The 27,102-nt window shown below is 42.5% G+C and overlaps 1 protein-coding gene across 6 annotated transcripts; it reads right to left on the bottom strand.

Moving 5' to 3' along the window:
- Window positions 1-13: 13 nt before the first annotated feature.
- Window positions 14-23,388, bottom strand: ranbp3b (RAN binding protein 3b). 6 transcript variants are annotated; one of them, XM_042098116.1, is made up of 17 exons: window positions 23,340-23,388; window positions 20,456-20,511; window positions 20,294-20,330; window positions 19,987-20,073; window positions 19,028-19,099; window positions 16,888-16,953; window positions 16,323-16,427; window positions 13,514-13,614; window positions 12,612-12,725; window positions 12,030-12,133; window positions 11,839-11,914; window positions 11,555-11,648; window positions 10,461-10,630; window positions 10,201-10,321; window positions 9,872-10,014; window positions 2,381-2,567; window positions 14-2,113 (listed from the first exon to the last, which is right to left on the bottom strand). In XM_042098116.1, the coding sequence occupies exons 1-17, from the start codon at window positions 23,359-23,361 to the stop codon at window positions 2,070-2,072; spliced, it is 1,599 nt and encodes a 532-aa protein (XP_041954050.1). In that variant the 5' UTR covers window positions 23,362-23,388; the 3' UTR covers window positions 14-2,069. The 6 variants fall into 6 exon arrangements, with proteins under 6 accessions (XP_041954050.1, XP_041954059.1, XP_041954069.1 ...); XM_042098125.1 differs by having other exon boundaries at window positions 12,612-12,722; window positions 23,340-23,386; XM_042098135.1 differs by having other exon boundaries at window positions 16,323-16,415; window positions 23,340-23,386.
- Between the last annotated feature and the right edge of the window lie 3,714 nt (window positions 23,389-27,102).

Below are 27,102 nucleotides of genomic sequence, written 5' to 3'. Positions count from 1 at the left end.
ATAGCGTCTTCTATTTGTCAATCTTCCCTTCTTACTCATGTCGTAACCCCTCCTCCTAATCAATCATGTGAAGGAAATGAGGAGGGATTGCAATAAGGCTGGAGGAATCCAGGACAGATATGAGAAATGAGCTCTGCTCTCTCATGCATCACTTTAGACACGTCAATTACTTATATTGCGGCAGCTTCACCTCTTGTTATACAGCATAGAGAATTGGGGATTATGATCAATCATTAACATTATGCACAATAATCAGAGCTTGGTTGAAATAATGGATGGAATTTGTGTGCTGTACTAATCCAAAAACAGAATGTGAATAAGTGTCAAGTACCGGTATTTCCAGACTCTAAATTAATTAGGCTACTTTATGTCAATCTGGAAATTGCTGAGAATATTAATGGGAAACAAATTTTCACAGTGGCTGCTTGGCCCAGTGATTGCACATTTTGACTATAAACGCTTCCATGTAGGATGCTGCATCCACGCATATTAGTCCACTCTCCTTGTTTCACATCACCTCTGGTGGCAATTAGACAAGAGACATCCTCGATGACATCGAGCTTTAAACGATTTCCGAGGCACGAAATTGAGGACAGATACTGGTGGGTATTCCAAGAACATGTTTAGTGACAAAACCTCACACTGGAATTAAATCATTTATCCTAATTAATCACTAAATCACAGAATAGCCTATTTTTTTTTTTTTTTTTTTTATATTACACTGACATTTAAAATACATCTTTGGTCTTTCTAACACAAACACTGGCATAAAACTCCTGAGCTAAATATTTGTTCATCCATTGGTCAGAGATCAAAGAAACACAATCATTTCAGGGCACCATTTCATTTGTCTGGTTTTAAAGATTTATTCTGTAAAGTGTAGGAAGCATGGGATCCTATTAAATGGTGTTATATGAAATTAACAGGACATTCAAGGATTGGACAGACAAGATTTCATTCAAACTCTTACCACACAAAATAAACCTTAATTTCAACTTGGGTTCTGGAGAGTGGATAAAAAGTTAATATATCAATAAAAATGTTGCAAAATAATACAAACCATCAGAAAGAAAAACCAATATCTGAAAGGCTGTTTTTAAATTCATGGAGAATTTGTAAGAAAAAATGGACCAAATTAACTGCAACATCTAGTGGATATTACACCACAAAGGGAGACAAGTACATACACGGCGAGGGGTGAGATTCTCGTGCCTGTAAGCCTTAAAACAAAAACTCCAAAGCATGATAGCCTCAGTTGTTGGATTAATCTATTCAACACACCAACAAAAGATTTAACTACCACAGTGGAGGACTAAATGGTATTGGCTTAACCTACTAACCAGTGCATATGTATGTAGATGTGTTTTTATATATATATATATATATATATATATATATATATATATATATATATAAAAAGAAAATCGTCCGAAAAATAAATTAGAGTTTGAGTGAATGTTTCACTAGATGAGACAGAGGATATGGAGACAGAGGGGGTGGGGCGGGGTTGGGTGGGGATAAGAGTCCAATGGGTGCTGTAACCATTAGTGACATGACTGGTCAACAGTGAGTGTGTCATCCTTCTGGAAGGTCCCAGGTGACAGCAAGCTGTGGCTTGGCGAAGAATAAAAAAAGGTCCCATATTTAGAAACATGTGCCGTATTCAAAATGTAGAGGAGCTCCCTTGCTCTCATCAATATGATGAGATTCCAAGTCCTAAACCAAAATGGAAAAGTCTTTTTTTCTTGCAGTCAAAAAAATAAACCAAACAAAGAGAGAATAATAAAAAAAACACACTGACAATTCCAAAAATTCCAGATTTACATTTAAATGCAAAGGGAAAAAGGGGGGGGGGAAACAAAAAAAAAACAACAAAAAAAAACAACTGCACAAGTAGGGTGAAGGATTCCGACACAGGGTTAGATGTCTACTATCCACTGGACTGCACTTGTCTGAGGGACCCGTGTTGGTTACGGGCTGTCCATGGAGATGCCTGCTCGGAAAAAAAAAAAAAAGGAAAAAAAAAAATCCTTGTACAGCAGCTTCCTAGCAGGCAGATGCCAGAAATGCTATGTCCCCCCGGCCTCCTGGGATTCCCCTCCTTCAGAGGTACCTGCAGGGAGAGAGATTGTTGTTTCCATATACCCAGAATGCAACACAGCGTATGTCTGTATGACTTGACTGATTGGCTAATGTTGCTAATAACATGGTAAAGGCCCAGTTTGAGTAATACAAATTCATAGTAAGGACTCTTTGTACATGCCCGTGTGTGTGTTAGATTCATGTGCACGAGTGTGTGTGCGCATGTGCATCTGCGCGTGCAATACTGCAATCAATGTGTATGCCATACGTGTGTACATTTAAGTGTGTGTATATTTACCGCTGGTGTTGGCCGTGGCCCCCTCTGCGCTGTTGGGCTCATCATCACTGTCGTCCTCGTTGGACTGGGGCACCTCAGGCTCAGGGCCTAGTGGGGCCGGCTCGGGCTCCTGCTCTGCCCGGCTCTTCAGGGCCAGGATGCGGTGGTGCAGCGCGGCTGCTAACTGCCCTGCATCCTTCGAACTGGCCTGGAGGGAGAGGGGAAGAAATGTTTCTAGTGTCACTACTAAGCCAATGAAGAAAGAACAACACCAAAAGTTTTTGAACTTGAATCATGAAGAACACCCAATGTGAGCGTCCACTGGGCACCTGAAGCCGGGAAGACGGTATGTGACTCCACGATAAAAGAAGTCGCACTTTGCCGTTTTGAGATACGTGGGGATATAGAATAAGTCTGCTAAAATGGTTGAACTTTACTTTTTGGTATAATTTCACAGCATTCTGACTACATTTCCATATTGTGAATCATTCATTTTTTTTTAAATAGCTATTAATAGGTTTATGGTGTTCACAGACTTTCATAGCATTAAAATAGCAGCGTCTATTAAGCTTAAGCAGTGTTGGGAACGTTACTTTAAAAAAGTAATTAGTTAGTTACTCACTACTTGTTCTAAAAAGTAACGGAGTTAGTAACTGAATTACTCTATGATAAGAGTAACACGTTACCAGGGAAAGTATGGGCCCTATCATGACTGTTCAGCTGTGCTCCATACGTGTCTCTCGCCTCTCCCCTAATCACTTTTAACCGTCATTACCAATTTGCAAATGATGGTGAATAACTACTCATCATGAGATGTACAGTATTTCGTAATATCTTTATTCTAATTATGTTTCCCATTGTAATCGTGCAATTTGTAATGCATGGACGTGCACTAGTGTGCGTTCATGAATGATAGAAGGATGGTGTGTGCACCTGCCAATATGACTGTTGACATGCGCTCTTAAAATAGCATATGAACAACTCGCCATTGACTTCTGACCAGGTTTAGGTGGTGTATGATAGCGATTTTTAGACAATGCGCCAGGCCCCTCCCTAGGTTGTTAATTGCCACACCCCTGGGCGCGATGTTTAAAAAATAAACTTGCAAAATACCGAATTCAACTTTGTGCGGGTGAAAATTACTCTATGATAAGGTAACGAACGAACGAACGAACGAAAGATCGATCGATAGATACTTTATTGATCCCAAAGGAGAAATTCAAGATATTGCACATCGATACAGTTGACTTCAGCCTGTGTCATAGGTTTTTTTTGTGAGGCAGAAAGATCTAGCTTTTGCTGCTTGGAAGACTTTGCCACGAGTCCTTTTCTGCTAGTGGATGGTGAGCCATCATCCGTGGTAGAGGTAACGGTGTTTTTGGCCACTAGCTTTAGATGCGTGTGTGAGCTGCTTCATTAAATTAGAGTTGTCAACGGATGTCGACAAAGTCTTCACTCCTGGACATAATGTACACATTACATGCACGTTCTTGCCTTTGACCACAATGAATTTGAAGTAGTGCTTCCACCTCGAAAATCAGGGATGCAAACAGAGGTATGGTCAAAAAGGAGTGAGATTATCGAAGCCCACGCCCCCACAGGAAATATCATATAATTACATTTTGCCTCCACCTCTGCAGGGGCGGAGTCAGAGGGGTGGCTCAGGCCACCCTTGAGATTCGATTGGCCACCCCCAAAAGTGTTAACTGTAGGCTAGGCCTATACTTTTGTAAAAGTGTTTAATGGTAATAATGTCCTAATGTAATGTTAAGAAAACTTTTCATTTATGGTTCATCAAGCTTAGGCCTACTCACTAAACACTCGTCGCATCTAGGCTACAGGTAGCGATATTCTGATGACATGTATGACCATTCAACCAGTCAAGCATTTGTTGTAAAATATTGAAATTATTGGAAGTTTACATAGCTTAGGCTAAACTGTATGCTTATTTCGTCCCCAATACCTGTTTTATTCGTCCCGATCAGGAGGGATAAATGAAACATTGTGCACGTTCCACTTTTGCTTATAATAATTAAATAATTCCTGAACGCAGGGCTGGACTGGCCATCTGGCATACTTTTTCCTTTTTTTTTTTTTATTGGCCGAGCCAGTCTTTATAAAGTTCATTTTCCATAGTAGCGCGTGACAACAAAATCATGTGCCTGCGTTCTTTTCCCAGAGCTTTCTCTGTCTATGATCTGCAGCGTTTCTCAAATTATGAGCCTCCTCGACAAGTAGATTGCTGGTCTACGGAGCCATGAATTTAAATTACGCCCCACTTCTGTCTGTTAATTTGCGGCACAATTGAATGATATTATAGAACCGCGGACCGAAAGGTTTCCCCGATCAGGAAATACTCCTTAATTTGCAACTTTTTGTAGGCCTAACAGAGGTAGCCTAAATATCGTGCCTATGGCCGCTTAAAAAAAAAAAAAAAAAAAACATTTATTTCACTTGTCTCTCTGGATTGAACGCAGAATGTGGGCTGTTGCGCAAATAGATGAATGAGGGAGGGAGATTTCGTTAACAAAAACCTAAAGTTTTGCTAACATTTTCTCCATTATTATCGTAAAATATGTCTCCATGCAGGGCAGGGCTGGTTCTAACCTAGGCTAGGCTACTATATTTGGGTGGGCTGGTAGAAATTTTGGGTGGGCAACATAGCAAAGCTGTCAAATTGGATCAAAACTAACATAAACACAAAACAATAAGTACTACCTAGCTTGAGTTACTGCAGCCAACAGCCAGGGATAGGCATGTCTGATGTATTTAAAATATAGATTTGTATTTTATTTAGTTGGAAATGAATGGCATCGTATTTTGTATCAAAATACTTTATAGGTTTGTAGTTTAAAAATACTGCCAAATACTTTTGGTAAAACCAATAACCTACTTTTGGTGATGTGATTATAAAAGTGAAAAACAATGAATGCAGCACTGGTGCTGACTTGTAATTTGCCCACAGTTGTTGTGATCAGAATATTGAGATTCAGGCAGATAAGTAACATGTAGGTTGCTCACACACTCATCCCAACCTCAAGTTTCTTGAGAACTTTAGTCTTCCAATTCGAACACATGGAACCGGTTATGTGGTTGCCCTGCAACAAGTTGCCCCATGTGCAACGTTAACAATGTTTGCTCACATACACAATACACTCCTTCATACCAACTTCAAGTTTCTTGAGAACTTTACTGATCATTAATCATCCAATCGGAAGACATGGAACCGGTTATGTGGTTGCCCTGCAACAAGTTACCCCACGTGAAAATGTAATTCATAATTTGCCCACACTTGTTGTGATCATAATATTGAGATTTAGGAAGATGAAATTGCTCACATACACAATACACTCCTTCATACAACCCTCAAGTTTCTTGAGAACTTTAAAGAAAATAAACAAATAGACAAAAAAACAGGTCAAATTATTTTAACAGCTACAAAAATAGATGCACATAGATATAAGTTATTGTGGGGGGGAAATGTATTGGATGAGTAAATATCTTCATTTAATAGAATAGAATAAAATGGATTATATTTTAATGCCCCCATGATGGAATTTGTTTTAGCACAGCATAGCCCAGGGACAGACAACTTAGATAATTAACTTTAATATGTTTCTATTATTTTATTCAAATACAAAGACATTTTATGTGAGAGTAAGGTATTTGTGTTTTTTTTTTTTCTTTCAATTTATGAGTATGGTGTTTGTGTCTGGTTTCCCTAATGTATTTGTGCTAATTTCACATCTTGAGCCTGTTTCTGTTTATCTGGTTGTTTTGCCTCATGCCACCCTTGAATTAATCAGTGCCTCACCAGTGCCACCCTTGTTAAAAAATGTCTAGAATCGCCACTGCACCTCTGCCATCCAGGGCTCACCCTATTCACACAAAAATTATTTATATGAAAATACACTGTCCCAGTTCCTTCCCTTATTCTGTCTGCTGGGGCCTGACTTTGGCTGGTAGCTGGCTTGTCTTGACAGAGGAGCTGGGCCACACTGGGTAGATATGATGGTAGCCACTCTCTCTGTGTATAGCACTCTGGCAGTGATTCAACAGAGCATGCACTCCCTTGTTAGCATAATTAATCTCTTTCATGCAGAAAGTACATTTGGCATGTCCCTTTTTTTTCAATTTTTTTTGAAAAAGTCTGACATTTTGAATTTGTGTTTGGCTGTCTTGACCTCAATCTCCGTTTCAACCTGTAACCAAGACCAGTTCCAATTTGTTTTACAACCCTCATCCACTTTCTTAACTGTTAGTGCCTCACTCTCATCAAATTCTCTCATTCTGTAAATGAAAAGTTGCATATATTAGCCATAGTGTTACCCTAGACCTGACAGTTTCATAACAGAGTGCAAAATAGTTCACTTCACTTCACTTTGCCCCCTTTCTCAATGCGCCCCAAAATAACGTTATTCTGCACGAAAATGTACAGTTAAAATGTATCAATAGTAGTGCGGTCTGTCTGTTAGGATAAGCCCACACATCAGTTTCTCGCCCTTATGTGGTAGGTGTCATTGAAAATAAGTCAGTTAGTCACTTGTCACTTCGGGTTGCATTTACGAAAAAGCCTAGACCAGCGGCTCATTAGGCTACTAGACGTCAACAAGCTGCTAGCCTAAACAAGTACGTTACTATTAGGCTACACGTTGGAAAGGGGGTAGAGTTGGATATAACGTTAGGCTGCTACTAAAATATTACAGGACAAAATACTGCTAGTCTGTCCGGAACTGAACTAAACTGACTGACGCAACAAACAAGGTTAAAAAAAAAATCCAACTGTATTTTTGCTAGTCATGTAAAATGTAGCGCTAGTGTGCTACTTAAGCAATATAGCACGAGTGAGAGTGGGGTTGGTCATGGATATTCCCACGGGTGTTGTTCGGCCGTAGCCACGAGGCCGAATGGCGCAGGCAACAACAGCCGTGGGAATATCCATGACCAATCCCACGATCACGAGTGCTATATTGCTTTTATACAACAATTCTACAACAAACTAAATAATCTGAAAACACCCCATTATTGTTTAAAAATGTTAATTTCGACATCGTTCTTACGCATCAAAAAATAGTTCCCTTTTCAATAGACAGCATCTTGGTTGCTAGGTAACCAACATTCCAGATCCCTCGTTATTTTACTGTCTATGGTTACGTGTCTTGGTGGTTTACATGTCTTCTTGAAAGTCGGGCTGAAATCACATTCATATCTAGGTTTGCTGAATGCATGTTACAAGGACAGTGGGCCATGTCATGTAAGGGACATGGTACTGCAAAAAAAACGGAAACATTGTCTACATTGCAGAACCACTCAACTTTAATATAACATTTATTCACCATAAATTAATACTGTGCACAGCCTGACGTGACGATGCTAGCACGTTAGCAGCGGTTAGCTAATTATGCTAACGTTACGGCTCCCACACACAGATGCGTGCATCGCGTTGCTGGAGACGCATCCCATTCACTTTAAATGGGCTCACGTGATCCGTTGCCGAACTGAATTGTGGGTCCGTCGCGCCGCGTTTCTCCCGCTGCTCGCGTTTAGGAGTTCAGCTGAGGCTGCACCGACAGACGGCACCGGCCAATCAAGCCAATCTACGGACGGCACCAACCAATCACATTACGGTTTTACTTCAAGTCATTTGCATAGCTACCGTCGGGAACACCCACTGGAATGCGTTGACGGAACGCAGCTGTGTGTGGGAGCCGTAAGTCTCCTCCAAGTGACAATCATATTATACACAATGCTGGCAATGCTAAGAACAATTAGCATCCTCGTTTATCTTACTTACATTGAGTTGACTGTGTGGCTTAATCCACAGATGTGGTGAAGCACTGTTTCGTTATGGTTTGCTAAGGAGTAACCCATTGCTTGAAATAGTGGAGAGCTGGGATGAGAACATTGTGTCAAATCTTCGCATTGTATCGCGGAGTGATTTATTATTAACTGTGCTGAGTCCGAGTTGAAATGTCTAGGGATATTCCAACTCATGGAACGTCTCTCGGCCAATCAGAAACAAATAAATAGTTCCATAGAACCCAATTGTTGTATAACTAGCACTAACCTGGCATAGTTATTGTAAAGACTGTAATGACACATTAGGACAACCTAAACATTACACAATGCAAATGGTAGAAATTATGTGATTAGAAGACATCAAATATGGTTAACCTTACCTTTCTTGCAAAAAAGACCAGGCGCGACACAAAATTACTGGATCCCGGACTGATAGATGTAACGTTAAATCCTTGCAGTGAGTGCAGTGAAGTGCAGCCTTGTAGCAGTAGGATAATGGTGCGCAGCAAATGGGATTTTTACGTGCGCAGCTTTTTGATTTAGTGTTGTCTTACACTTCCTATGTTTCATGGACTGTAACGGTAGGCTGTGTTTATGTAGTCATTTTAATACAGAATTAACTTTGATGAAATTATAATCAGACACTTCAACCCCCCCCAAAGAAAAACTCGTCGGATCTGCACGATTCACAAGTCCCCCAGACAGCCGTGAAAAAGGCGGCATCCGCCAAAAGGCGCGCTGTTTGCATCCCTGAAAATACCAACTTTTCATCGGATTGCTCTTGACCTCTGCTGTTTCGTCGAATCTATATTTTAGCTGTTGCATCCATAGACATAATATACATAGACGCCGCATCGACCGCTGCTCCCTACTAGCGCTGACGAGATTTGGAGCCGCCATCTTGGACCGGTCATCCACTCCACTCAGTGTAATCTGTTTGGCCGGTGCAATGAGCTGTCAGCACACTTAATTAATCATATCTCACTGAATACCGAACAGATTTTCACGCGGTTTTTTTTGCTGCAAAGGTCATACATGTAGCTATGATACAGGCCACATTGTTCGAAAATACAAAATACAACCAATAGTACGGTAATGTTAAATCTTACTTGTGAAAAGTAAATCCCCCGAGTATGGTCCGCCGATTTGAGCAGGAACATGCTGCACAGTGCTGTCATCTTGTGTTTTCTGCTGCAACGCAATGAGGAGTATGACCGGTCCAAGATGGCGGCCGCATTTCTTGTTTCCAGCAGCCAATGCGGCGTCTATGTATATTATGTCTATGGTTGCATCTGTGTGTGTGTGGCGCGTGTGCTGGCAAGTGTATAAAAACACTGGGTCTGATAGGCTACCATGAAACATGACTCTGCCTTAGCCAATCATAATCGCTTACGTCATTATTAACCCACCTCCTCACTAGCTGTGAGCCAGGGATGCGTTCGGATTACAGTTTATTCAATCAATGCATAGTAACGCACCGCATTTAACGTCCAGTAACGTTAACGCCGTTGTAACGACGGGCAAAGTAATTAGTTAGATTACCCTGTTACTGAAAAAATAACGTTGTTACTTAACGCCGTTCTTTTAAACGGCGTTATTCCAAACACTGAGCTTAAGGCAAAATCAGGCCCAACATTTCGTGATCCCTGAGAACTTGTCTTCACCAGGTCACCTACACCTGATTAAAGAGTATTATTTGTTGAGTCTGCATACCGATATGAGAAAGACTTTAACCCCCTGGTCCTCAGTGTCCATGGCAGTGATGCGTACACTCTTCTCGCTGGCCTTGTCCACCTGCATCTGAGGCCACAGCTTAGTGTTGAGGATCAGACGCAGACTCCCCTGGGTGCGCATCACTGAGAGGGGGACAGAGAGGGGGGGGGGGGGAGAGAGAGAGAGAGCAAAAAACAAGGAGGGTGAATGAGGTGAGGGGAAAAAGGAAAACAAAACAAAGGCAGATTAAGTGCCGATTACCCCTTGCTCTCTCCATGTCCAGGTAAATACCCCTGACCAGACGGCTTTAGGACAAGCGGTGGCCGTACCTAATCTGGACCGTAGCGTGCCGTCCTCAGTGCTGGCCATGTCGTTGAGCCGCAGCAGGCCTCGGCCTCGCTCGATCCACGACTGTGCCGTCTTGTCGAACACAAACAACTTGCACTGCATCTGTGGAGGACGTCCAATACCCCGGCAGCCATTAGGTCGCCAGTACAACATTCACAACAAACAACATTCATCAGATTCAAAATCAAATGAAAAATACTCCAACGCTACAGATCAGGCTGCAGACCAGGAGGAGCCCCACCTGTAACACGTTGCTCTCCGACTCCTCGCCGGTGCGCACCTCCACCTTCTCCAGAATGCACTTCTTGGCCGTGGCTTTGGTGTAGGCTGCCGCCGACTCCTCCAGAGACTCCGCCACACTGTTGGCTGCTACTGCTGCTGCCGCTGCTGCCGACGCCGACGCTGTTGAGGCTGGGACAGGAAAATGAACAGCAGACACCACATTTGTTACACACACACGCTATTGCACCAAAACCTAGCAAACCAACTCCACAAAATAGCTTACAAATTAGCTATAGGACCACACTATGGGGATCATAAAAGCAATGTAGTTTTGTAACCCCCCCCCCCCCCCCACCCAGTGAGGTAACCATGCATGAAAGAATTCATTCCAGTATGACTACATTCATTTGAATAGTGTAACCAGGTGTTCAGTCACGCAGTTGGCCACTGTTGTTGTGATGACAAACACAGTGACAGTGCAGATTCGATACACTCACCATGGCAACAAAACCTATTGATATTCTATTGCAGTCTAATATGGCACAAGATCTCCAACTCTACGGCACCAAATCATGACCACAGGCAAAGTTTCTAATCAGCTACGTGGCACTGTGAGGACGACCAGGGTTGAGTCATCAACGGACCTGCACACAGACCCATCTTTGACCGGTTATTCTACAATCACTGGAGGCAAGAGAAGCTGGCAGAGGACCAGGCGGAGTACAGCTCAGAGCAGAGCCCAAGAGGCTTTGGCTATCTGAAGGACTACTGGCAGTAGAGTATAGACATGAGAAGGGAGCAGCAGAGTGGGCTCAGTATGAACGGCTTCCTGCTCCAGTCACCATTGGTCAGTCATGAAATCTTGAGCTGAGATCTTGAGACTCGAATGTGGTTGAATTTTAGTCAATGAATGATGAGAATTTCAACTTCAAAACAGGTAGAGAAAATAAATGATCAGAAGTCTCAGGGAGCACGCAATTACTCCAACTCTACAACTTTTTTTTGAACACACACACACCTTAACAAGTGTATTCACATTCACTGTGCTTGGTGAGAGCTCTGAGTATTCTCTAGGGGGCGGTGACAAACTGTGCTGGAGAAGAGAGGACTCACCCTTCTCCGGCGTAGCCTCCTGTGAGGAGGGCTCAGACACAGGAGCCGGGCTCTCTCTCCCGCTCCCCACACCCTCGCCACCTTTAGGGGGGCTCTGCAAGTACACATACACGCAAAGTTGATGAATAATCCTTTAGAATTTCAGTTTGGCTGTGTTTAAGCAAAAAAAAAAAAAAAACACAGCATATGCCTAAAGGGAAATGCTGGTTAAAACATGAATGAGTGTGTTGCAAAAAATGTCTTCAGGGTCCCACTTCTAAAGCCTTGTGAAAACACTGACTCACCAACACTCGCTCCGACATATTCTGCCCAAAGACAAACTTGGCCTCCTTGTCTGTGTTGTTTGTGGCATTCTGAGAGCTGAAAAAAAGGCCAGAAACAATATTTGTTTTACTGGGCACTGCTACCCAGTTACAAAACATTATTCTGATTACATTTTCAAATATTTAAAAAAATACTTTAATATAGGCGTTACCTGGGGGTACCTATATACTGCAGGAAGTAATTCGTTCCACCTGGCTGGGAATCTGACGTGGCAGGGTCTTTCGTGTCATTGGCTGCACTGCTGTTCTCTTCCACCTAGTCACACAAACATTCTATATGCTAAAAATCTCCAACCTAACAAGACCTCAAGACTTCAAGTGATCACTTAAACATGTCATGCAGTCAGTAGCTGGGTGTCTATTCAACTTCTTCCTGAATTTGCATGTTTGACCAGGAAACTTTGGGAATTAGATGGTTATTACAAGTAAATATGCGGTGTCCTTATCGCCTACAAAATATATCCCTTTTTCAAAGTTCCTCTAGTCTCTGGAGTCCCCCTGCTCAATCATTTCTCATCTGTATGAATCTCGTGACCTATGGGTGACCCATTTTGATAGCAAAAAGGTGAGGAGTTTGCATCTAGGTACTATACGTTTCCGTAAACGTTGCCCTGACCAGATTACATTTTGATGAAAATTTGGTTGAAATGTGCAAGTGCTTCAAATATGTGAATGAACTGAATGGGAATTGGTTACAATCTTTGTGTTTTCAAAGACGTACTGGACACACTCACCTTGGCCCGCTCTCTGATGTTCTGGCCAAACACAAAACTGGACTCTTTGAGCGGATCCTTCTTTTCATTATTCTGGCCACTTGGTTCACTCCCATAGTCCTTGTCATCATTCTGCTGTGGAAAAACGTAGACAAAGTGCAAAAAAATAAATGAAAATAAAAGAAACACTTACTGAAGCAGTTCTACACGCCTAAAAGGACACAATTACCATACCGCAGAGAATGGCTCGTTTCAAACCAACAATGACGACTTATGGCTGCTATAACTTTTAGACAACCTTGCACGATACTTATCTGTCCAGCAATCACTGAATATAAAAAACAGTGTAAGTAACACATGTAGGCGTCACATAAGGGATAATGTATAGATTGGCGGTCATCATGGAGAAAATAAGTCCCGACAGGCGAACCGGACCCCGATGTGCCAGGAGGGTTCTTGCTTCGCCCTGAAAGGACTTCTTTTCCCAATAATGACTGCTGTTCTATACATTATTCCGCTTATTATACGGCTACTTGCCAAAGCGAAAAAATAAATTCTACATGATGTCTCCCTCTTCTTTATTTGTTACCGTTTCTTCGTTGCTAAGAAACGAATAGCTCGCAACACATGCTGAACTTCAAACATGCATTCTTTACAATACAGCTGATCAACCGTCTGCTTTCACGTTTGAACAAAGTTCCATTGCAAGAAGTGACCAGACTACTTGTGGAGTAATATGAAAGACGTGAATAAGAAGCACAAAACCCACAACGGCCTGTTATACTTAGCAATGGTTTGTTATACAAAATTATCAGACCTCCAAACGTTGGGAAGGCCCATTTAAGTGAATAGAGCATTCTACAGCATCATGAAGAAAGCAGTGTATTAAAGTAACATGCATGACACTACTCCTGGTCCCTCACCTGTGGTTTGTCCGATTTTTCTATGTTGTTCTGGATGACAGTCGGAGACTCTGTTGCTCCGTCCGAGAGTGTCCCCACCCCATTCGTCCCACAACTTGATTCTACAGGTGAGAGGGCAGGCCAAGAGGTTAACAAAACAAGCCTTCTGACCAGCACATGCACAGCACACATCAACACTGTGGTGAGTAGCCAAGTTGTGTAGCAGAACACCAGTCAGTTATTCGTGAGGAATACATGTGCCAAACTATGTGCCGGAATAACTCTTCTTCCTGGACTCAACCTTGAGGTTATATATTGGTGTGTGTGTGTGTGTGTGTGTGTGTGCGTGTGTAACTGCAGCAGTTTTTAGATACAGCGGGTGAGCATGCGTGTTTGTCTTCATGAGTTAAAACATGCCTATGTGTAAGTCAAGCAGACTCAGAATACCAAAATGGAATCATGCATGTGCATGCATTAACCTGCATGTGTCTGACAGATTCAACGGACTCTGTAGGTCTTGGTATGCAGTGTGTGCATGTGGGAGTGACTTAGTATGTGCGTGTGTATAGTCACTCACTGGACTCAGTGTAGATCTTGGTTGGCTGTGTGTGTGTGTTAATATGTGTGAGCGAGAGACTCACTTGGCTCTGTGTATGTCTTGGTGGGCAGTGTGTGTGTATGCATGTGTGTGTGTTAATATATGTCACTCACTGGACTCTGTGTAGGTCTTGGTGGGTGTGTGTGTGTGTGTGTGTGTGTGTGTGTCACTCACTGGACTCTGTGTAGGTCTTGGTGGGTGGGTGTGTATGTGTGTGCAGTGTTTCCCATACATTGACTAATCTGTGGCGGGGCGCCACAAAATAAAAATCGGCCGCCACAGATTAATATTCTATGTTTAATTTAATTTAAATTAAATATAAGGTCAAATCCTTACATTGCCATTGAGCTGCGCTTTTTACGCACGCAGCCTTTCCTTGCCCCGCCCCACTCTCTCTCGTAGCCCGCTGCCACTCCTCTGCATGTGCATTTAACAAAATTTGATTGTTGAAGGATTGTTGTTGCCACATAGAAGCATTGCATAGAAGACGTCTGGCTAAATTGCTATTAAATCCACTTAGCATCATGACCATGCTGCGCAAATTTGTTCAAAACTGCTGCATTGAAGTGAACTCTGCTAAGGCCTTATCACAACATAGTAGGCTACATTGAAGGGACTAAACTAAGTGAAGTTATGAAATCAAGCAGTTATGAAATCAAGCAGTATCTCAAAGCTAACGTTAGAATACTGTTTGGATGTCGAATTTAGCATGCTTAGCCTACTTACAGCTGCGTTCGTTGACAGCTTTCGTTGAAGGGCTCATTTTATTGACTCTGACACTGAATGTTTGCAAAATCCCGATGTAAATGGAAAAGTGTTTTCCAAAATTCAAAAGTGCTTGTCCCAAGGAGAAGTACGAACCTTTATTTTAACTATGTAGAAAACGTTATGAATTGCATCCACACATCAGCAGCCTTTCAACCGTGTTACAATAGCAAGGGTTCCCTCAAACGTCTTAAAGTGACAGGCACTCAATTAGACCTATACACTACCAAGACGATCTTAATACCCCCCGCCCCCTTGTCCAAGTCAGCTACCAAATTGAATCCAATTCTGTGGGAAACACTGGTGTGTGTGTGTGAGACACTCACTGGACTCCGTGTAGGTCTTGGTGTGTGTGTGTGTGTGTGTGTGTGACACTCACTGGACTCTGTGTAGGTCTTGGTGTGTGTGTGTGTGTGTGTGACACTCACTGGACTCTGTGTAGGTCTTGGTGTGTGTGTGTGTGTGTGACACTCACTGGACTCTGTGTAGGTCTTGGTGTGTGTGTGTGTGTGTGTGTGACACTCACTGGACTCTGTGTAGGTCTTGGTGGGTGGGTGTGTGTGTGTGGTTGCGTGTGTGTGTGTGTGTAGAGTGTGGCTACCCGACGGGACCCGACGGGTCGGGTCCGGACAAATATTTAGAAATTGTAGTCGGGTTCGGTTCGGGTTCGGACACGGACACATGGGGGCGATATGCATTAGAAGCTTTACATTTAAATTCCTTATTATGTTGGGTAACCAACAGGTCTGCTTTACATGATGCAAACGTTTGTTTTTTGAGAATAAAGTAAAATGTAAAAAAGACCTAATAGCTTTGTTCCTGTGTGCAAGATTTGTTTATCGTGACAACGCATTTCAGGCATGCCGCCTGAAATGCACACGTGTGGTCACGTCTCACGACTACATAATTTGCGTTGCATACTGTGGTAAAGACATAGGCTACCGGTAGGCTATAAGGTCGTCTCGTTCAACTGGATGATGATTTACTCGAGTTGCCCCAATTAACGTCGATGCTGCATATGGATCAGTGAGAGGCACTGTAGTTTCAACGACTGTTGCAGTTCATTTTTAAGACTTTTCGTCAATGGTAAGACAAGAATTCTATTTAGGCTATGCTTGCTTGGGCCTCTTGTGTTAATGTGCGCTGTGTGTGACCTGCGTGCGTGCACGCTCATCTGATTCTGTAGACAATTTGTTGTGTGTTCCGTTTAATGGGCTAAAAAGACAGGCTATCCACAAACGTGAACGTTTAATCACTAGCATGGGAATAACTGAGGCATCATCTGCGTCGGGCTCGGGTCGGGTTCGGACATAAAAATGAAAATGCCTGTCGGGTTCGGGTCGGGACGCAACTCTGTTGGACGCGGGCCGAGTTCAGACAGAAATTTGCGGCCCGATCCGCACTCTAGTGTGAGACACTCACTGGACTCTGTGTAGGTCTTGGTGTGTGTGTGTGTGTGACACTCACTGGACTCTGTGTAGGTCTTGGTGGGCGGCGCCTGCAGGACAGCGGGCCGAAGGACGCTGCGCTGCTGCTCCTTGGGCTTCTGGCTGGGCACGCCTGGAAAAGAACCTGCTAATGGATTGGATCTGAAGCTGAACGCCCCACAGAGCTGACCTCAACGCTCAACCCTGCCGCAACTCTTACCCACCTCAATACGCAAACACACTCACAACAATCAAGCCACTCGCCTCCCCAAACACACACACAAAATTTTAGTCCCTAACCCTTCCACGGGCCCTCAACCTTACCCACCAATGGTTTCATCCACACCATTCACACTCGCTTTCTCCCCCTCTTCAACTCTCTCTCACACACATCCAATACAACCTGCTTCTCCACACCCCAAAAACACAACCAAATGCCCAAATGATCTAACAGCACAGCAAAACAACATAAGCCTTAACTCCTTCGCCTGAAACCACATCCCTCTTAAAGGGTTCTCATGCCTATAAGGTCAGAAAGCTTGCATAGCCTCCCGATACACACAACCCCACCTGCATTAGCCTGGCCCAGGGATAAGCACTCTTACCTGCGCTGGGCGCCTGCCCGTGGATAAGCGTCGGAGGCTTCAGGCGAAATCCCACAGGCTTCTCCTCTGTGGACAGACGAGAGAACTCACGTTAGCTAAGAACTGGACTGGAATTGAACAGTAAAAAACACACAGTACTGCACAATGGCAACAGCAAGCAACATGAACATAGAACTTTGGCCAGACACCAGAGTCATGCATCAGACAGACATCAGTTGGGTGCGTGAAGGCAAAGCTTCTGTGGAGAACATGGCTGGCTGTGTAACCACTGAATGTGCACCAGTACATCACCCCTGCGCCTCGTCTCTCTGCTGCTTACAAGTGTTGGTAGAGCAGAAGCAAGCTCACAGGGAACAAACTGAGAATGTGTCCTGTCGGTGTGGCGGGCTGTCTACTGGCTACAAACACAACATCAACACCAAGCCAACGGTGAGGAGGCCGAGTGAACCACGCCAGACCACTTAACCGCAGATGGCAGGATTAGGTAAAAAAAAAAAAAAGATGTACAAACAAAGTATAAAACACCGCAAATTATATGCTATATATATATATATATATATATATATATATATATATATATATATATATATATTTCCTGTCTGGCTGTGGTTGGATCGAAGAGGAATGTCTGCAAGTTAGGTGTGCGTGTGGCCCGATCTTGCAATGCAAGTGCGTTTTCTGGCATATTTCAATACCACTGCTTCTTCTGTATTCTGTAGGGAGGCACTCTGACATAATTGTTGCAGCCCTACTTGCAGCTACATAGAGATTTATTTTTCTCATCACTGATTCAAGTGTTCAGGACAAACTTCATAAGTGAAACAGCCTCCTTTCCCATTGGAGCACTAATGAGACAAGATCGTGAATATAGAAAGTCTGCCTGAGGCAAAATTATTCACGTGGAAGAACAACAAATGTTCCAGGACGGCAATGATGTACTACTGCTGTTAAGACTCACGCTAATCATGTCTTAGCCTAAACATCAACTCAAACAGCACTGAATGCCGTCATATCTGCCCTCAACATAGGCACACCACACAAGCACACGGTGTGGGTTCCTCTTAACAGTCACTTTCCTTCTTTACGCTAATCTATTTTGACCGGATTAACAGGGCCAGTGGACCTGGAAACTAATTTAGTCTCAACACAGGCCTAATATTCATAGCACTTTCATAACACTTTCAGTGGTGTGAATGCCCTAATCTACATATTTTACACTTGTCAGGGCACAAGCTAACAACAAAAACAAAACAAGGGTGATGGGAAGTAGGGATACAGGATCCGTCTAAACACACTGCATTAATAGTCTAACAGAGAACTCTACGATTGCTGACCAACTTAAAGTATCTACCAGGATTGCTTCCATTCTGATACATCGCACCTCCCACCCACAGATGCCTCACCATGGCTGGTGATTCCTTAACCCCAACCCCCAAAGGCCCTTCACAGTGACAGCCCAGTGAAGCAGGAACATCCCTGCTGACCACTTCCAAGAGCCCACCTCAGGCCTGAAAACCTACTTCTGCACATTCCTTTCAGCTTGGACCGCTTTGCTCCACGCTAGCCTATTTTCTGCCTCCTCTCTGGCTGACTGCAGAGCTCTGAACAGCCCTTGTGCACTCCACTCTGCACCGCCTGCCAGTCTGGTTGCCACTTCCCTTTGTCTCGGAAGGTGCCGGAAATAGACATGCACATGAGACACTCTGGGCATCTTCAAATCTTTTTTCTTTCTAGCCTTTCTCGCTCCTGTTCTCTCCATCTCTCAACACTAACTGAGGCAGTCACCATGGTTACTCCAGAGCACGCCTGACACAGTATAAATATGGTCCCTTACAGTGGATAAAAACAAGCTTGACTGCAGCGAGCAGACATTGGTTAGCCGTGCACCAAATGTCCAAGCCCCTTCGCCAACCGACACTGACACACATAGACACAAGGCTCCAAAAAAATCCTCACCATCTCCATATGCATGCTAGGCAGTTTATAATGTACCCACAGGGAAAGTGACAAGCTTCCAACACACTACCCAAGTGATTAATTTATGCAGCACAAGGAGTCTTGAGAGTGTTTCTCTGTTCAATACACTCTCTGTGTGTGTGTGTGTGTGTGTGTGGTTTTTAAGTAAGTAATAACACTTCACCTGGCTCTGAGTCAGAGTTCCCAGTAGGAGACTGGCAGAAACTTGAGGGCATGAACACATTATTCTTTGAAACTGCAGAGAGAAGAGGAGAAGAAAGGAGAGAACAGAGAAAAGGAAGTGCAGAAGAGGTATAGAAGGAGAGAGCACAGAAGAGGGGTAGAAAGGAGAGAATGGGAGAGAGAAATGGGTTAGGCAGGTCAATGCCTTCAACTGACAAATAGGGGAGATGGGCAAAAACAATGTTACCAGACTTACTGAACCTCAAACACACACACACACACACACACACACACAGATCAAAATACAGATTAAAGTCTGAAGGCCATAGGAGTAAAAATAACCGCTCTTCCAATGCAGGTCAAAGCTTATAATCGTTTCCCTGTGATTTAGTCCACAGACATATTAATCACCATTTCAAATCATCTCTTAAAAGAGAGGGAAAGAAATCATAAATCATAACGCGTGAATCAGCCAACAACTACCAATTAATTGTAGAAATGTAGTCAGAACACTGCAGCAGCAGACTGTTTACACTGGCTAGTCAACAAGCAAACAAGACATGGAGCTCACAGGCTTTACAGTCATAAGATCTAATTTAATTGGGATGCTGACATATTACACAACATATGAATGATCCAGCCAACAATATACTGTTTCAGCAGTTCAACAACGTGCCTCAGACAAATCCAATCACAGTGAAAATGGGAACATTTTATTTGTGATTTCCTGTGCATTGATTACACTGTAGGGTAAAGAGCTAATTTAATGGGTGCTAAACGATGGTGCAGTAGCACAACACTTAGCCTTGAGTAACATGGTAACAGGCTTCTCTTTTTCAGACCAGAGGCTGCGCTTACAACACTGGCCTACCAAGATTTGTATCCTTTTCTGAGGCTTCCTCATGGAGTGCATTGCATGCTTGCTTGACCTCTGAAACCTGCTGTAGTGTCCATGCTCACCTGAGTTAGACGGAGGAAACTGTGTTAAAGATGATGTTCTCTCTCTCTTCACTGGAGGACAGTATTCACTCTCCTCCCGTTCTGAATCTGAAACAGAACATGTTTTAGCATCTATGAAAAATTAAAAAAAAAAATAGTTTATACTCAAATTACTCTGGGTTACAAAATAGATGGCATGCAAAATGTCACCAACATATTAAATGGGGGATACTGAAAGAGATATTTAGATGTCCATTTAGATCTCTCTCTAAATGGGCCATGAATGAACACCTCAATGTATACGTTAAAAATATATACATGCACTCACCCTCTCCATCTTCAGCACTTGACCCATCGGCCGATCGCTGAAAGAAAAAAAGACACGAGGATCCATTGGGTCAGAGAAACTAGAGCTTAAACTGGCAATTTCACTCTACACACTCTGCTCAAGTAAGCCCTTAGTGAGCGGAGGACTGTGCATCAGACTCACCTTCTGTGCTTTATCTTTCTGAAAGACAAAGACTGGAGGGGCTATGGCAGGCTTCTCTGTTTGGGAGAAACAAACACAGTGTGACTGAGATAATAAACAAATACTGAGGTAACAATGAACACAAACACATGCATGTAGCCCCAGGCATAATATTGTTTAATGCAAAACCTCTCACGCATGTTTAACACTCTCCTCTCCCTCAACAAAGCTCATAATCACAAGGTGCATCACACCAATGTCCTCACATAACAAGACCAGAGGTGTCAACAAATGAGGTCTTGCTCAAAACAGAGTATTCTGCAACTTGAAAAAAGGGAAATATTACTTCTGCAGACACTGCTTATTGATTTGTATGTTGAGTAAAAATGAATTAGGCTAGAGTATTACTGGACTGAGACGGCAGTCTATTTATGCTTAGCTATTAAACTGCACCTCATGCATGACTGAATGGACGCATGCATGCATGCATGCATATAATGTACAAAGCTTCACACACACTATAATGCACTCACAAAATGCTAATGAAATTGGGACTAAAACTAACACCTAAATGTAAAGCATGAGTGGGCAATCCTGTTTAAAAATGTGTCTTTGTTTTCTCACATACAAGTGTCCATATGACATGTTTTGTGTCCAAAATGTGTTACTTTTCTTTACTGCTGCACAGCAGCCAAAAGGCTGCTCCTGCACTGGAAAAGTAGCCACTACCTTTGGAAACTACACTGCATAAAAGCATGTATAAAACATTTAAAGCAAGGCTGTATACATGAACAATACAAGATATCAGACAAAATGGGACACATTCCTGGCTGAGATACAAATACGAATCCAAAATCAATCCAGTTTTTATGATGGCCATTTTCGACTTAAACCAAGACAGGATCTCCGCTGTATGCCTTTAGTTGTGGTGGAGCATCAACAGTCTTCATAACAGTGACAAACAGTAAAGGGAAAAGCAAGGCACAATGTTGCCCCTTTGTCCCCGCCCTTGACAAATAAAAAGATAAATTTATTCAGACCTACACAACAGGAGTCCCGGTATACACTTGTATTACAAGTATTACTTGATTTGGGCTGGGAAAAATGATTCACGAGAGTGGACGTGAAACACTAAATGCAATGGGCTGCATCACTGGCTATGATGTGACCATAGGCTATTCGATATTAAACTGTTTTTTTTTTTTTTTTTAATCCAATTTAAAAACGTTGTTATCTAAACGTAGAACTGTCTCCTTCAAGGATGAAACGTTGAAACGGGATGAAACGCAGCCGCGTATAAAAGGATGCATTACAGTCGATTGGGTGGGCGTATCCGACCTGGCTATCAGAAAGCTGGAGCTTAAGAGCCAACTAGCAGCAAACGTTTACGCAAATTTGCCTGAACGACTTGAACTGCTACGTCAAGCCAAACACGTGAATTTAATTACACAATACAAAAACTCGAATATTCAAAAAGAACAGTGAATTAAACATGAGAAAAGACGTCTATTACAATTCATATTGCCAAATCATACATCATTATTAGGTCCAGCTCTATAACATGCTAACTAAGTATTCTAGCAGGCTAAGTTGAGACAGCCAAGTTGTGTCTGTCAAACATGTTGCTGGAGGACAGTAAGGAAACTAGTTTGTGAGTGGCTGACAAATAACGTTACCCTTGGACAGTGTTCAGGTGTAAATTTGGCTTCAGGCAAGCCAGCTGCTAACGTAACATCGGTTCAAAAAAAAAAAGAATGACAACCTGAGCCCATCGTTCACATCACATATAACACAGGGATAGCTCACAAAATAACTGAACTATTAGGCCTGACTACTATATACGGACCCCCAACCGATGCAATCAAGTTATCTGAGCTAAAGTTAGCACAGATTAACGTTACAACAAATATTTGGAATGTTGACCCACAGCTAGTACATCCATGACTAGCTAACGTGGTGGCATGTGGTACGCAATTATTGCCTCCATCAATGTTGTATGCGCCAGGCATACGTCAAATACAAAGCTACTCACTAACCTAACTTTATTTAACAGTTAATCGCAAATGGCTTATTAACATTAACCTTAACATTAGTCCTAGCCAGTAAACCACGTTCACTTAAAAAAAAATTGCAGAACGCATTGGACGTTGAAAGGGGGCTAATTGCTAGGGGCACCCCACCGAAAAAAACTTTACAAATCCAAAGTGATAAGTTACTGGCATTAGCTATAGGCGTGATTATACTGTAATACATTCCACTATTTGAATGGTAAAGGCTTATAATTGTTGCCTTACCATTACGTTATTTGGCTACCTGGTTAGCTTGCTAAGAAACGTCCAAGATTCTAGGATTCACATAGGATGTCTAACGTTACACTGTCGTTTCCATTGTACGTAACGTTTATATTATTTTGCGAGCTGGGTAGATGACCAAAACCCTCGTGCATGCAGCGAGTTGTCTCTTGATGACCGAGTTTTCCTTGCAACCGGTACTTATGTCAGCTAGCAGGGTGATCATAAACTGAACAGCTTCTCTAGTCCCCGCCTAAAATCAAAGACGCGAAAGGCCGGGAACACAGCTAAGTAAAGCTACGCTAGCAAGTATAGCTAGTTGATCAGCCTAATTGCCCATTTCCATGAACTGTGAGCTAGCAGTGCTAATGTTGTCTGTAAGGTACCAAGTTAGTCGATGGCAATATAGCATCAGCTAATAAGCTAATGCTAGCTAAACGGCGTTTTCATACTAGCTATCTCATCTGTCATGTTAATCCCTACTACAAATCGGTACTTGAATGTCTGGTCATACCTGCTACATTTGCATACCTTTTAAATTGAAAGCTTTACCAACACCGCCTTTAAAAACATTTCTTTGTTTTGTTATATCAACACTCAATCTCAATGCCTACCTTCGTTTGCCAAGTCCGCCATTTTACTTCGCCGCGCACACCCACAAAGCAATGCGCCAGACGAGTATTCAAAGCCTCTTTGGTCCGAAACAGTTATTGGGCTTCAAGGTAACAGTAAACTACCGTATAGCTCCACAGTCAATATTATTCCGGAAATTATTGTAAAATACCAGAATAATAAGTGGATAAATAAACAGATATCTGTTTTGTGAAAAAAAAAGTTATTATGTTTCTCCTTAGTTATGAATAGTCTGAATGACAAGTAGCCTAAAAAAAAGGTCTTCCCAAACATCAAAATTTTTGAGTAGGCCTTGATGGTGTTTTATTGTGTTTTCCATACATTTTAGGGTTTAAAATCAAGTAGGGCGTGAATTAAGTTAGTTCGAGTTAGACTTCACTACCACTAGGTGGAGTTAGTGGTCATCAACAAGGGGCCGGGGCCCACTACAATGAAGGGCTTCGGGATGATATGAAATTATTTTAGTTATTTTTTCACTATCTGGGCATGTATGGTCAATGGGAAATTGAAATGAAACTCTTCACCAGGGAGGTCAAGCTCCTGCTGAGGGACTGAAACACAACCTTTAGGTCAGGAAATGCTGAACTTTACAGTTCTGACACACAGGTCCAACCAGCAGACAGCTATTAAAGCCGCAAAGGCAGCCTGCCGGCTTAAGATTGAGGACCATTTCAGTGATGGTGACCCCCGGTGTGCATGGAAAGGCCTCAATCACCTCACAAGCTGCAAAGACAGTAGACATCTCTTGCAGCAATGACTCACTAGCGGAGGAACTGAATCACTTCTTTTGCCTGTTTTGAGGTAGATGCAGTGGAAGAGACAGAGACCGGGATAGCAGCAGTGGCAACTGTTGACAGCCTGGCACTTCCTGTGAGCACAGATGATGTCAGAGGAAGTGCTCCACACTGTCAACCCCAGAAAAGCTGCGGGTCCAGACAGATTTCCAGGGTGGGCACTCAGACTTTGCGGATCTGGCGAAGGTGTTCAGCAACATCAAATGCCTCAAGTCTGCCACCATCGTGTCTTCGCAATCAGCAGACTTCATTTAGACCTGTGACTCACCCACACTGTGGTGAAGTGTTTTCGAAAGTCTGGTCCTGTTGCAGCACAATCTTCACTTCCACCCAACAGGTCAACAGAAGAAGCCATCAACACCGCCCTTCACACAGCACTGACTCACCTGAAAACATCAGGGTACGAGGATGCTGTTCATGAACACCTGCTCTGCCTTTAACACCATCAGGGTACGAGGATGCTGTTCATGAACACCCGCTCTGCCTTTAACACCATCAGGGTACGAGGATGCTGTTCATGAACACCCGCTCTGCCTTTAACACCATCATCTATCCCCAGCATACTGGTGGTGACCTGGGTGTCAGCACACATGATTCTTCAACTAGGGTACTTTTTCTGTCCCTAACAGAAATAAAAAAAAAACCTAAAATACATTTCCACTATTTTGTTTTTTTCCACACTTAATACACATTTAGGGGAACCTATGTATATCAAAATTATTGTTCAATTATGTTGTTTTTTATAAAATAAGAGGCTTGTTATATGTGTTTTTTTACTATTTTGCCTCCGTCCCCAGGCCAGACTTTTCTTTGACCTTATCTCACTTTAAATGTATTGATATAATGTTAAATTCAAGCATAAGTTATGGATTAATATCCATTTCAATCAAATATAATATTTTCTTTAGTATTTATTTTCAATTTGACATATTTTTAAGATGTTGAACGCTTGTCCCCTGGGTTCACTGTCTTTTCCACAACTCTGTAGGCCTACAAAATACAATGCCAGGCTCAGTCTGGTAGGTTTGTATACTCAGTAACCATAGCAACAGACACTCCAGAGGGAACCACATGGCTGAATGTAAGAGGTATCCCAATAGGGGGTAATAAAAAGGAGATACAGGGTGTGTTCGAAACGGGTAAAGTTGCATTTAATCCAAAGTCATGTCTAGTGAGACAGCTCTCTATGTAGGGAGGGAGGCAGTAGGCAGCTGTCTCCCGTTTGGAACACACCCACAGTATATCAAGGTAAATATGAGCTATACTTAGAGTATGTTTATTGTATGTCACTTCTGAACCGCTTGTAATTCATATCGACGACAAAATAACTGGATTTTTTAAAAATGTAATTAGTTGTAATTTGTGATTATTTATTGTTAACTCTAAAACTAACACTATCAGGCTAATCAGGCTTGAGATTTTGGAGGGAAAGGGGGAAAATGTCTTTTCAACAACCGTCTTTTCCACAACTATCTCCATGGTTGTGGTAAAGACAGACGGTTGTGGAAAAGACATTTCGCATTTGAAATTTGACATTATCAGGGCTAAAAAGCAAAGTAGTTTGCCTATAGTGCTAAAACATGTAGTGTAGAAACATGATTTGCATATTATGACCTAGGGAATGTTATTAATTAAAGTATTTTATTGGTTACAACTAAGTCTGACATAGTCTCTCTGCTGTTCCTTTAAGATGGCACCCCAAACATCAGCAGAGAAGGCCAGACTATACAGGGAAAGACTCAAATCTGATCCAGTAAAATATGCTGAGTTCCAAAGGAAATACAGAGAAAGATATGCAAAGAAAAAACAACAAGGATTAGTTAAGACTGTTACAGACATGTCAGTGAGAGACCAAAGAATGATGAGAAGACAGTGGTGAACTAAGCAACGCAACAGACGTAACAGACTTAAAATGGTCTCAGCAGCAGAGAGGTTCCTGGAAGGGGAAACACCACCACAATCCCCAGATAATGAGGAGTTTGAGGAACCACATCAGCCAGAGAGAGGGGCAATGAGAACTCCTCAGAGAGAAAGAGGGAGAAGAAAGGTGGTAGGGGCAAGGGCAAAGGTCTACAGAGACCTTAATGAAATTAAAGAAAGGCTAGACCATGCCCTTAGGAAAGTGGAAAAGTACAAGAAGAGGTGTAGTCGTCTGAGAAAGAAAATGGATGAGGCTGAATCCCCTAAAAGTAAAACAAATAAGCAAATGAAGCAAACAACAACAGAGTTGAGGAGAATGCTACTCTTCCACAACACAGTTCTTTCGGAAATAAAGAAAAAATATATGAATATCAGCAATAGCAAAGCAAGACAAGTCATTTCAAAAGTTGTGGCTGGAAAAATTCTAAAAAAGTACATGGCCAAACAATAGTTTGGATTCTCTGTAAAGCTAATGAGGACAAACATGGCGAGGACAAACAAACTCAAATACACCAGGAAAACACAGCAAAACAAATTGGGCGAAGATTTAAAAGAAAAAGTCATTAAGTTTATTGAATGAGACGAAAACAGTAGGTCGTCGACTGGGAAAAAAAAGACGATTACAAGGAAAAAACAAAAAGCAGAAGCGTTTCCTGAACGAGTCTATGAAAGCACTTCACCAGAAGTTTACACGTGAATATCCTGAGGCAAACCTCTCATATGCAGAGGGTTGTCAAACCTGCAATTAAAGACAGAGAGACGTGTATGTGGAAGTTACACGCCAACCTTCAGTTTATGGCCGATAAGCTGTTCTTCAGCAAAGTCATTCAGATGTCTAAACTTACAGATTTAATTAATTCACTTTGTTGTGAAAATGAGCGAAAGGAATGCATGTACAGAGAGTGCCTTTATTGTGGAGAGAAAGAACTTGAATCGTCTGCTTTTGATGAGGAAGAACAGACGTCGTGGTGGTCCTGGAAAAGTATTGTGGAAGACAGAGAGAAGAAGAAGAGAGATGGCTCCAAGGAAA

This window comes from Alosa sapidissima, chromosome 1 (assembly GCF_018492685.1).
Source record: "Alosa sapidissima isolate fAloSap1 chromosome 1, fAloSap1.pri, whole genome shotgun sequence".
NCBI classification, from domain to species: Eukaryota; Metazoa; Chordata; class Actinopteri; order Clupeiformes; family Clupeidae; genus Alosa; species Alosa sapidissima.
This window is presented reverse-complemented; position numbering and strand designations above follow the sequence as displayed.